Raw genomic sequence first — 13,474 nt, 5'->3', positions numbered from 1 at the left:
GGTTTTCAGTAGTCGTATCCTTTGAAATGAATTGCATTTCCACCAAAACGCAGGGTCTTCCTTCGCCCCTCGCCGGGCCATTGCTGGTTCGCTGGTTCGAGCCACATGTGGGTAGAGTTTGTTGTTAGGTCTTTTCCTGAGGATTTTTCTCCGGTTTTCCTCCCTCGTCCGCTAAATTATCATTTGATCTGTGAGTTAGCCATGCCCTGACTTAGATCAGCCCAGAGGTTGTTTCAGGGTTTGATCTGTGAATTAAGCATGCCCTGACTTAGATCAGCCTAGAGGTTGTTTCAGGGTTTGATCTGTGAGTTAGCCATGCCCTGACTTAGATCAGCCTAGAGGTTGTTTCAGGGTTTGATCTGTGAGTTAAGCATGCCCTGACTTAGATCATCCCAGAGGTTGTTTAAGGGTTCTATCTGTGAGTTAGCCATGCCCTGACTTAGATCAGCCCAGAGGTTGTTTCAGGGTTTGATCTGTGAGTTAGCCATGCCCTGACTTAGGTCAGCCCAGAGGTTGTTTAAGGGTTCTATCTGTGAGTTAGCCATGCCCTGACTTAGATCAGCTCAGAGGTTGTTTCAGGGTTCAATCTGTGAGTTAACCATGCCCTGACTTAGATCAGCCCAGAGGTTGTTTCAGGGTTTGATCTGTGAGTTAGTCATGCCCTGACTTTGATCAGCCCAGAGGTTGTTTAAGGGTTCTATCTGTGAGTTAGCCGTGCTCTGACATAGACCAGCCCAGAGGTTGTCTCAGGGTTCAATCTATGACTCATAGCCGTACCCTTACTTAGATCAGAGGTTGTTTCAGGGTATAAACTTTGAAGCTTTCTTCCAGTAAAGGCAATTTACAGAGAATTTTTATACCAGATCACGTTGAGAAGCCATGTCCCCATAATGCAAAACAATATAAACAAGTCAAATAAATGTTAGTAGATTGGGTTGAACTTTATTTGGTTAGATTTTTTTCACCAACCTTTGAATAATTTCATAGTTAATTTACCGAGCTCTCGACCTACGCGGTCATCTTCAGGGTAACTTATGAAAACTCGTTACAACTATAAGGCCCCGTCCACACTATGCCGGATAAATTTGAATCCGAATTGTTATTTGTTCGGTTCCATTTCGAAAATTCGTTTTCGGTGAAGAATTGTTCCGGATTCGCCCGGGCTAGTGTGGACGGTAGGCCTAACCGAATAAATAAAAATTCGGATTCAAATTTATCCGGCATAGTGTGAACGGGGCCTAAGAAAGACTTCGCCATCAAAGCAATGAGCTCGAGCACGCGCATCATTTGTGACCTTACAGAAAGTAATTGTTTAAAGGTTTATAAAACAAATCTAACCAAATGAATATAAACAAGGCCGTCATTCCGTGATCGTGTAAATTTGCACCTGCAAGATTTGCGTGCTTAAATCGCTAAAATTACTGTAAGCTGAGTCAAAGGAAAACCTTTCAAGTGTTTGTTTTTATTTAGCACCTTTGCTTCCGTTGCTTCATTGCTACATATAATAGCAACCGTAAATGTTTTAAAGTTTTATGTTCAATGTAAGTAAGTACGTGATGATAAAGGAACAAATAACCATTCATAGGAAGGAGAGGGGGCGAAATATCGCAGTTGGAGAATCTGCCAATTACTTTTGTAAAACCGTAGGCCAATATATAGCTACCGTAATTCAATGTGCACAAGTACGAATCTCTAGCACAAAACATGATGAGAACAACCGAGTACTGACAGTTTTTCAACTCCTCTAAAAATCCCTCTGGCAATTTTACCTTCGACATTTTCTATGAAACTATAAGAATTTAGAAGACAAAAGCAGCAGAGTAATTTTTTCCTGATGATTCTATCGCTTTCCTTGTTCTTATTTGTGTAGTACTCGGTTTCCCATCACGCTTTGTGCTACAGATTCGTGCTGGTGCACATCATAGTGGTTATTACCATCGTGTTGTGCTCATTGTCTTGATGTTTTTATTCTAGAAATACTTTTTCACATTCGATGCTTGGGTCACGTTCGTCTTTAGTTACAAATGTTAAAGATATGGTTCTACAATAGTATATCATGGGGACTTTAAGATGTGCAAAATCTAAGACGGTGACGTCAACCGGAAGTGTAAATAATTCCTCTTTGGGCTTCTGTTCATTGGAGATTTTATTCAAGACATTATCAGTGAGGTCAACTCATCCACAGGGAAGACAGACTTTGAAGGCTCGAGGGCTGACACCAAAGTAAAGTTATTTACACAGACTTACGGTTGACGTGTGGGGCATCGCACATTTTTCACATCTTGAAGTCTCTATCTCAAACACGCATGAGAAGCAGCGATGCGACAATTTTTAAGACTGCATTACATAGGACAATCAAAATAAATCGACTCGTCTCAAGAGCCTGCGTTAATCCCGGTCAGCGGCAAAGAACACGTAGTACGCAGGCTCAGACAATGAAATTCGTCAAAAGGATTAAAAAGTACTAATTACGCATGCGCTATTGAACGTGATCGCTTACAAGAAAAGGTCGCGTGCTCAAACTAGATCAACTTCCAGGGCGAATGTTTTCACATTTCAGACCAAGTTTCATTCACTAGAGAATAAGATTCTTCGTTTGAGTTATATCCTTATTCATGTCATGCAACCCATAAACAAAAAAATGATACTCTCATATCATTCAGCCCTTGCTGCAATCGAGAGAGTTGACAAGATCTTCAACTTGAAACGCCTGAAAAATATAGGTAAAAAATAAAAATCATTTTTAAAACAATATTCAATCCTATATGAAACTGTTCAACTTGTTTTTGCATGTTTTCGTGGAGGAGAATTCCTGTATAACAGGTTTTTGGAAGACTGGTCTATTGATAAGCTATGGAAATAGCATGCCGCAATTCGAGGAAGCTGGCAAGATATTTATCTGAAACGCTTAAAGAAAACCTAATTAAAAAATAAAAAAAATCTGAAAAACGATGAATCCATAATATTCAATCCTATATGAAACTGTTCACCTTGTTTTTGCATGTTTTCGTTGAGGAGAATTCCTGTATAACAGGTTTTTGGAAGACTGGTATATTAGAAAACTATAGAAATCGCATGCCGCAATTCGAGGAGGCTGACAAGATATCTATCCTGAAACGCTTAAAGAAAACCTAATTAAAAAATAGAAATAATCTATAAAAAAAAACGATAAATCCATAATATTCAATCCTATATGAAACTGTTCAACTTGTTTTAGCATGTTTTCGTGGAGCAGAATTCCTGCATAACAGGTTTTTGGAAGACTGGTATATGAAAAACTGCCATTTTATTTCAGCCCTTGCTGCAAATCGAGAGAGTTGACAAGATCTTCAACTTGAAACGCCTGAAAAATATAGGTAAAAAATAAAAATCATTTTTAAAACAATGAATCCATAACATTCAATTCTATATGAAACTGTTCAACTAGTTTTTGCATGTTTTCGTGGAGGAGAATTCCTGTATAACAGGTTTTTGGAAGACTGGTATATTAGAAAACTATAGAAATCGCATGCCGCAATTCGAAGAAGCTGGCAAGATATTTATCTGAAACGCTTAAAGAAAACCTAATTAAAAAATAGAAATAATCTGAAAAACGATGAATCCATAATATTCAATCCTATATGAAACTGTTCAACTAGTTTTTGCATGTTTTCGTGGAGGAGAATTCCTGTATAACAGGTTTTTGGAAGACTGGTATATTGATAAGCTATGGAAATCGCATGCCGCATTTCGAGGAAGCTGGCAAGATATTTATCTGAAACGCTTAAAGAAAACCTAATTAAAAAATAGAAATAATCTGAAAAACGATGAATCCATAATATTCAATCCTATATGAAACTGTTCAACTAGTTTTTGCATGTTTTCGTGGAGGAGAATTCCTGTATAACAGGTTTTTGGAAGACTGGTATATGAAAAACTTCCATTCGGGAAATACCTTCAGGTCTGAAATGGGGAAAAGTTATACGCCAAAAATTAAAGAGGTGTATACAGATTCACCTCGAAATAAACTAGCTCTTAATGAGAGGTTCTTAAATCACGCTTAAAATTAAAAGGTCTGGCTACATATTGCCTTCACTAAATTATAATGGATGCCACTAACAGCGAAAATCAAAGTCGGCAATTTATATGTAAGTAATCGTAGACCGAGTCACTTTCCGCTTCCCACGTCGTTTCTCAAGCAATTTTCTCAGGAGTAAAGCTCTTAAAGCTTTCCCTTAACTTCTCGTTTAACACGTTAGGATTAGATAAGTCACTAGTGCAGTACTAGCATTACATAACTGAAGTAATGCAACGTGAGTTCTGTTCGTTTAACGTGATGGACCGTGAGATAAACGTGATAACCGCAATGAGATTTAACATGAAGCAACTTTTTCCTCTACAAAGAAAATAAACGAGGGAAAATATATCTTTGAACGGTATAGATATTAAATGATATTCTTGTAGAATGCATATTGAAATGAAAAAAAAAATGTATATAGTAAGTATTTTGCTTAATTTAATTGCCAAGTTTCGGCCATATTAGCCATCTTCGGGGCATCTTCCAACTCAGAGTCGTAATAATGGAGTGTATCAGTTGATGGAGATTATTTTGATATCTTTCGAAAGTTTTGTTTTTATGTTGTTATGCAACAATGACCAGGAACTCGTGAATATTTTATGTACTTGACTACTGCTTTCTTATTCTTCTTTTAATTTTTTTTTTTTCTTTCTTTCTTTCTTGTCAAGAGAAAAAAAAAAAAAATTGTACGAAATCTGAAACTCCTGGACTAATCAGTTCCTTGTCGAACACATAAATATATCCAGTTTGTAAAGTTTTTTTTTTTTTATCGCACTAACAATTCGTTATGCGAGGGCCATGACCAAACATGACGTTTCTAGGCTTTTTTGCTTCCGTCGCTCAAAGAAACAGGCCAAACTTTGTATCAGATATACTTCTATTAAATCGTGAATAAGCACTCGTATCATACAAGATTGATTGCGAAGTAAATTTTCTTTACGTCTTAGATAATGAGAAAGCTTCTTGGCTACGTACACTGGACTACCATTCGAATATATGTTCACAAATGACCACAAATATTTCTAAATAAATTTTACTTTATCTTGTTTGAGTAAGAAACACAAACCCATGTCTGTTAGGTGTCAAGTTTTCTTTGTATGAACTAAAGTTAAATAATTCAGGACACGTACGTAGTTTCTCATTACAATATACACTCATATGGGGTAGAATTTGGCTACTGTTAAGTTACTCGCAATTTTGTCTGTTTGCAATAGAAGATGATATATGGTACTAAAAGAATAGTAATGGCAAACTCTATCGACAAGGATTGATTATATTTCTGGGCTCATTTAACTAAGTCGTTTTTACGAACAAATAAATGAAAAATGTAGGATTTGGAAACATTGCAAATGGCTACCGTTTTGAAACATTTTGATTGGTTGATGGATGTATTCTCAACTCGATTTCTGATTGGTTCATAACAGAACTCATTTTTTGATCCAGTTAAAGAAAGTTTTCTTTCTTTCTTTCTTAAGCTTTCTTTCTTTCTTTCTTTCTTTCTTTGTTAAAGTGCAAATGAACCCTTCGACAATACTTTCAGTACTGATTCTACATGAATTAAATAGTTGAATGGTAAAATATTTCTTGATTTGAGTGTTGCGTCTCTAAGTTATGAAGGTTTATACTACCAATATGCTAATGAGTGTGACGTCTATTAAGGCTTAATTGAATATACAAAATCGAACTGGTTCATAGATACAGTATTTAAAAAGCATCATTATTTTACTCATGGTTTACATGAAAGCTATTTAAAATTTTCATTTTCGAAATGACCAGCATTTACACCTTTTGCTGTTCATTAACCGCAAAGGAATATTCATTCAAGCGAAAAAGCATTATCATTAGCGCGAACAGGCACACAATAACGCGAACGGAGTTTCAAGAGCGCGATGGAACTTTCATTAAGGAATTTAGCATAACATTGGACAATCATGAATATGTTTGTGCAGGTTCATTAGCGTTTTCGAAGTTTCATTAGCGCCTTTGTGCAATCAATAGACAAAACCACACATTCAATAACGGTTTTTGGACATTCATTAGCGCAATACATTATTACTTTACTTTTTACACGGGAATTGTAGGATTTTAGCTAGAAGGCAAGGCATTCCACTCGGAGAGCTAAGAAAAAGATTGCTTCTTAGAGCGACTACAAGAAACATAAATGTTATCACGCAACAAAAATGCATGCAGTGGTACAACCACATGCAAACCTATCTTCCCAGATGTATGAATAGAGAAGCAATTCAAAGATAAATACACTTCTTTCTTCAATACCTAACGCCATGTTTTCTTTGTAAAGAACGGTTATATTCATGGGTTGTAAAAAATGTAAAGAAAGCTAAAATCCTACAATTCCCGTGTAAAAAGTAAAGTAATAATGTATTGCGCTAATGAATGTCCAAAAACCGTTATTGAATGTGTGGTTTTGTCTATTGATTGCACAAAGGCGCTAATGAAACTTCGAAAACGCTAATGAACCTGCACAAACATATTCATGATTGTCCAATGTTATGCTAAATTCCTTAATGAAAGTTCCATCGTGCTCTTGAAACTCCGTTCGCGTTGTGTGCCTGTTCGCGCTAATGATAATGCTTTTTCGCTTGAATAAATATTCCTTTGCGGTTAATGAACAGCAAAAGGTGTACTTGTTACAACAAAAGCACTCAAATACCTTACCTGACGTCATCTTCATTAACATATTGGAAGTATGAACCTTCATAACTTAGAGACGCATCACTCAAATCAAGAAATATTTTACCAATCAACTATTTACTTTATGCAGAACCAGTACTGAATGTATTGTCAAAGGTTTCATTTGCACTTAGAGTTCGACGTTTCACATGAGCCTCATTAATTTGACTTTGAATAAATTGAATATAAAATGGAAAACATTAACGACGTTGCATCAAGTTTTTAATTTGTTCATTTATGTCTATTTACAAGAATTTAAACATACATCATTTATTGGGAATATTTACAAAAATTATCGACTAGATAGGACGAATAGAAATAATTTAATTAGAAGGTGAAATGAAAAAGTTTCGCCCCTTGACATCGTGTCGTCATAAACAACTCTCCTTCGGTACCTCTGATTTGAACTCGCTTACGCTATGCTGTATAATTTTCACCGTTCCAAAAGCATGAGATAAAGTTGAGCATTTTTTATTTGGTTTATAGATAACGCTAAAGTCCCTACGACTACAACTCTTATCTTTAAGAAGCATCCTCGTAGCGATCTTGAAATCCGGCTTCATAAAAGAATAGATTATAGGATTCGCTAGCGATCCTAGGATTATCATGAACGGAGAAATCTCGAGTAGTATATTCGGGATAGCATTGAAATGTCCCAAGCCGGCGGCTAGAGTATAATAAATAACGGGAAACCAAGTAATAGCAAAGATTATAGCTGCAATTACAAAAACTTTGGCGATTTTAGCTTCGGAGAATATGATAACCCTCGAATGATGAGAAGTTTTCTGAGGTATCCTTTGGCGGGGACTTTCGTCGTTTTTTGATATCGCCAAGAGCGTCTTTCTCTCTTTGTGGATACAGTTTTTAACGATTCTGAATATTCGAATGTTGGCGAACAAAATGAATAAAAACGGTATGATAACACAGATGAATACTACCAAAAGTATATAAAGCTTGTGATAATATACTGTAATATTTCCTCTCCAGCATAAAGGGAGTAAAGCTATACTCAACGACATCATCCACGTTAGAAATATAGTCATTTTCGAATACTTGGCCATCAGTTCGTAGTAGATAAAAGGCCTAGTTATCGCGATGTAACGGTCTGTAGTCACTGCAGTGAGATTTACAGCTCCACTAATGAGAACTACGGCGTACAAGACATTGATAACAACGGTATTCTTAAACCCGATCAGATACTGGAAGAATATTACCAAGCCAGTTAGAATGTCTGAGATAGCAAGCGAGACGACGAACCCATTTGTAGCCGTCCTCATGTGTCTGTTCTTATACACTAAATATAGGACGATGCTATTTGCTACTAGGACAAGTATCGATAATATACCCAATGGAACTACGATTTCAACAGGACTTGTCATCATTTTGATTCGTGGTCCAGAACACAGGTTGCTCATACACTTCTAAATCTTAAGACGAAATCAAGTGGCTTCTGATATAACTCAAGTGATTTGGCACTTGAAAATACTCGGGAACTTATATTTAAACATCGTTATTAGCAGTATTCATGGAGGCGATCAGAGCTGTGTTCGCCACCTGTCACCAAACGGCTCCAGATCTAGATTCCTTGGTTAAACGACACACCAACTGTCTTGTTTTTCTCGTTACACATAAAAGCCATCCAAAACAATCTTGTTTTCAATCCACTGCCACAAATCCTTAAAAGTGTAGTTCCAGTTCAATGCTCTAGCTGAGTGATTTTAATATTGCTTCGTTTAGTGATTGAATTATATCATTATACTCATCAGCCAATGGGTGGTCGTGTAAGTATGGCGTTATATTCCCGACAAAATTCAACATCAGGCTTTCAACATTCTTATAAAGAATTTAGTGTTTCACTTGCAATGCAATATTGTTAGTTGCTTTTCCGACATTGAAGATTTCGATTTCAACTTAGCCGTAATCTCGTCCAACATTCGAGTTCAACGATTGAACATTCGTTAATAGCTTTCCGTGCCTGGACAAAATTCAACATTGCTCTTTTGACATACACCAATTTCAACATTCAACTTTGAGAACGTTATTTTCTAAACCGTATATTAAAATGAACCATTCGGAGTTTCTCGTTCAAGGACCAAGGTTTTAAAGTTTTTAGATACAAACACATAATCTTTCCGTCATTGTTGGATTACAATCCAACATTCATGTTCTACCATTGAACTTCACGCACGAGTGCGTTTGACCTATGCCATAGTAAGCCGCTGTACAGGGATGACGTGGGCTCATCACAGGCAACCCATGCAGTGTGAAATATTGATTCCAATATGGCGAACTCTTATCTCGAAGCTCGTCGTATCATTCTACAGACAATTTCCGATTTAGATAACCGAGACAACACGCAAGAAAATGATGGAATTGTAATGAGACTCGATTATCTTTGCCGATCTCTCACAAACATCGATACAACCTCTGCATCTCAAACAGATGCCATCGTTCATTCGATCGAAGAAGCCAGGAGTTGTTTAAAGTGCTACTACGACGAAAATCGCTCAAACTTGGATTCAGCTGAAACTTCCTAAAAATACTCTTTAAAGGTTCAATAATCACTGTATGAAGTGTTTTCTCGATATTCAGGACGAAAGTATGATATTTTTACGATTATTTTTTGGAGTCTGTGACGTCATACACTCAACATCGAACATCGCTCCATACATTTCTTTGTATATAAATCCTTAATTTATTTTATTCCTATGAAGCCCAAAGGGTGGCTAATGTGCTTATTTTACATTACTTGTGACTATAATTTATATTTTGGGGAGTTTGGGTATTTCTTTCTCCCTTTACTACTGATATTTTGATCATAAACTACAAAAAAATGTATGGAGCGATGTTCGATGTTGAGTGTATGACGTCACAGACTCCAAAAAATAATCGTAAAAATATCATGCTTTCGTACTGAATATCGAGAAAACACTTCATACAGTGATTATTGGACCTTTAAAGAGTATATTTAGGAAGTTTCAGCTGAATCCAAGTTTGAGCGATTTTCGTCGTAGTAGCACTTTAACAGCGAATCCACTGTCAATCGCGCTCGTGGCCGGCCTGCGATTGATATCAAATGCGATCAGCTAAGTTTCATGGTGGAAAATGGATTCAAGGTACCAGAAATGGCCCAACTCTTTATGGTTTCAACTCGCACAATAGAGAGGAAAATGTCGAAGTATGGTCTTTCCATTTCAGGTAAAGCTTTCGTACAGTTTATTTATATTTATTTTTAATTTTTTTTGTTCTCTTTTAATTCACAAAAAAAATAGAAGGGGTTCAGCTTAAACCTTTTTATTCTTTTAATTTATTCCTTTCCCACTGAACTACAAGAACATTTGTACAAATGTTATTGCTTTCGTTATGATGATTTGTTCTTGAAAGTAGGTGTAAGCTTACATAAGTTATCTTCAAGGGGGATCCAGGGGGGTGAACTGGGTGGCTAGCCATCCCCCTTGGATATAGAAAATAGCAGGATTGAAGGACAAAGACATTATGTAATACCTTTCTGGGTACCAGTCACCCCCCCATGTAATAGTCCAGGATCTGCCACTGATCTTACTGTTATTGTATTCTAACCGTAGTTTACTGAAGTTGGATACCTAAGCAAAGAGCTATTAAAACAAGAGAATTCTATTTTCTTGGCACTAATTTCTGAGATTATCCAAGAAATACTAGTACAGAAGCATAGATACAGGAAATTTGAATGCAATAATAAAATATTAAAATATCTAAGGAATCTTCATTTTGACCATATTACAAATAAGGAATTTGATCTGCAAATTTTTATCAGATTAAATATCTGCTCTTTGGCTTAATTGAGGTTAGAGTAGAACCATTGTAAAGAAGCATAATGTATGACATAAAGCTTATTATTATTATTATTTTTTATTTCATCTTCTATTACATTAATATTAATAAAATGATTACACATTTAAGGCAAGGAGGTCTCTTGAAGCCTAAGGCTTATGAGGGGAGAGATCCTCCTTTAGAACTAAATTAAAATAATAATCAATTTTGTTGTATATTTGGCGAAAAGCTTTGTTCTTACTAGTGATATGCAAGTTCAAGGTTGACTGAAAAAGGAGGTAAACTAGCTGTGAAGAGCTCTCTGCTCCGTGTATGTCCTATGGCTTATGCTTTTGCTTGCACCGCTAGTGAGAACCAGGCTGACGACTCTGGTGTACCTATGGGATCTTTGTCCATCACTACTTTTGTTTATAACCAGGTACATGCATATACTAATATGAGTGACCAAGATTTAGATGATATTGTGAGAGAAGCACAAAGTAAGCACATTGGAATTGGATTAAGGATGCTGATGGGTTACATGCGAGGAAAAGGTTTCCGTATACAGTGGGAAAGACTGAGACAATCACTGCTGAGAACTGATCCCAGTGGTGTCCATCAACGTTGGAGAGATTCTATTCGCCGTAGAAAATATTATGTTCCAGGTCCACTAGCACTCTGGCACATTGATGGAAACCACAAACTTATAAGGTATACTTTTGACCTAAAAGGCAGCAAATACAAAAATCTTTTCCAACTTTTATGATTAGTATGGCTGATTTTATGCCGACTTAATCTAGCCTGCATATAGACAGTTATTTTCCTGAAATAACTGTCTGCACACAGCCTGGCTAACTTAATTGGATTGACTTATAAATTTGGTCTGGCTATAAACCGATACCTCAGTTCTGAAAGCTCTAGGTCTTCTTTTTGAGGGTTCTATTCATGATTGACCAGCACACAGTGATATAACAGCCAAAACTAGTACATCTAGATTTAGGATGAAAAATCAAATCAAAATGCTCTCTGCTGGATTCGACAATAGTGGACTCTCATTATGGTAACTAGGTAACTGAACATTCACTTGTTTTCACTTTCAGATGGAGGATTGTTGTGCATGGTGGCATAGATGGCTACTCACGAATTCCAGTATATTTACATGCTTCAGCTGATAATAAAGCTGTAACAGTACTAAATCAATTCACTTCAGCAGTTGAAGAATATGGATTACCGTCACGTGTGCAGTGCGATAAAGGGGGAGAAAACTATGAAGTTGGATGGTACATGCTAAACCAGAGAGGACCAGGGCGTGGAAGTATTATTGCAGGTATTATTACTAGATGTTGGCAGGGAGGGCCCAGAGATGAAATATTAATTTTTCAACTTTTTAATTTTAGGAAAAAGCACTCACAATCAAAGAATAGAGCGCCTTTGGAGGGATGTTTTCCAGGGTTGCCTCTCTTTGTTTTACCAGATATTCCAATTTCTTGAACATCAAGGCTTTCTTGATGTAGATGATGATATTCACATTTGGTGTTTGCACCATGTGTATCTTCCCATGCTAAATGGCCATTTACAAACCTGGAAAAATGCCTGGGTTTATCATCCACTTCGCACTGCTGGAAACAAAACACCAATGCAGCTCTGGATAAGTGGACTTCACAGGAGTCACTTTGGTCATGATGAGAGAAATGCCCATGTACCAAGTACAATGGTAACAACAAACTTCATAAAATTCATTTGTGCAATACTGAAAAAAAAAAAAAAAAACGGAAAACATACCCATTCCTAAACTAAAATATCAATGCTTCTTTTGTGGTCACAGAATCAAACTTGCACTGTCCATTTGTTGGAGCACACAATTCATCTCAGTTTACATGTGGCAGAAACATAAAACCACTTTGAACTCTATCAACAAAACCACCCATTCTTTTCTTCCAGGCTTTATTTTTATGTTAGTTATACCTTGCCAGAATTGAATGAATTTGTCAATTGCTTTATATTTTAAATTTACCTTATTCCTGTTTACTTTTAGGATTAAATAAATCAATATGGAATTGATTGGGATAGGCCAGTGGCAGCCAGTGAAAATGTTGTGGAAGTCCCGGATACCCTATGCCCCCTCAGCCAAAATAACATTTCAGACCTCAATGAAATGATTGACGTAAACTCGGATGATGGCAACTATGGAATAACACTGTTTAATAACACTTTGGATGCAGTCACTAGAATGCTGCAACAAGACGTATGTCCTAGTTAACAACAATATTTTTTCATCTTTTATGTCTATACATGCATGTATATTTATCGCTGTGGCTAAATGCCCGCAGCCGGTCATGGTCTCAAATAGACTAAATGCCCGGCATTCCAGACTTTAGCAATGAATTGATAAAATGACCACCGATAATGAAATCAAATTAATCTAAGCTTATTGATAAAAATTTTCCAAGTGACAGGAACCAAGTGCTCTGTACACTATGCTGAGCAAAGACAGAAAGTCCTCCTTCAAAACAGTCCAGATTAAAAGTGTGCTTTATATTTCGTAAAAAACTTAGACTAGGTTGATATCCCTTAGCAAACTTAGATTAGTTTGATTTAATTATCGGTAGTCATTTTATCAGTTTATTGCTAAAGTGTGGACTGCCAGGCATGTAGTCTATGCGAGGCCACGACCCACGACCGGCTGCCGGACATTTAGCCACAGTGTATATTTCTTGCTTCACTTCCTTCAATATAGAAGCAAAACATGCAGATCCATATAACTTTGTAAAGTAACAAACAACTTTTTAGAGTTTATACCCTTCACCCAAGAACCCCTGGTAATTTATATTGAAAAAAAGCAATTATTAAGAACTTAAACTGGAGACAGTGGATGCCTTTTGTCTGAACAATTTGAATAAAACTTAATTCTGGTCTTTTTTCTGGGATTAGATAGAA

General features: G+C 36.5%; 2 protein-coding genes across 2 annotated transcripts; one reads left to right on the top strand and one right to left on the bottom strand.

Annotated features, from left to right (window-relative positions):
* Positions 1–6,962: 6,962 nt before the first annotated feature.
* On the bottom strand, positions 6,963–8,876 carry LOC116293663 (melanopsin-like). Its single transcript, XM_031701121.2, has one exon. The coding sequence runs from the start codon at positions 8,161–8,163 to the stop codon at positions 7,120–7,122; it is 1,044 nt and encodes a 347-aa protein (XP_031556981.1). The 5' UTR covers positions 8,164–8,876; the 3' UTR covers positions 6,963–7,119.
* An 825-nt stretch (positions 8,877–9,701) lies between these two features.
* LOC116295363 (uncharacterized) lies at positions 9,702–13,464 on the top strand. Its single transcript, XM_089031158.1, has 5 exons — positions 9,702–9,946; positions 10,977–11,248; positions 11,638–11,864; positions 11,935–12,251; positions 12,573–13,464. Exons 1-5 carry the CDS (start codon positions 9,929–9,931, stop codon positions 12,576–12,578), a joined length of 840 nt encoding a protein of 279 aa, XP_088887284.1. The 5' UTR covers positions 9,702–9,928; the 3' UTR covers positions 12,579–13,464.
* Positions 13,465–13,474: the final 10 nt, after the last annotated feature.

The sequence above is a fragment of the Actinia tenebrosa genome, unplaced genomic scaffold (genome assembly GCF_029948245.1).
Source record: "Actinia tenebrosa isolate PJP-AT-01 unplaced genomic scaffold, QUT_ActTen_1.0 PGA_scaffold16__25_contigs__length_10494907, whole genome shotgun sequence".
Lineage (NCBI taxonomy): Eukaryota > Metazoa > Cnidaria > Anthozoa > Actiniaria > Actiniidae > Actinia > Actinia tenebrosa.
Note: the sequence above shows the minus strand (reverse complement) of the source record. Positions and strands in the feature narration are given on the sequence as shown.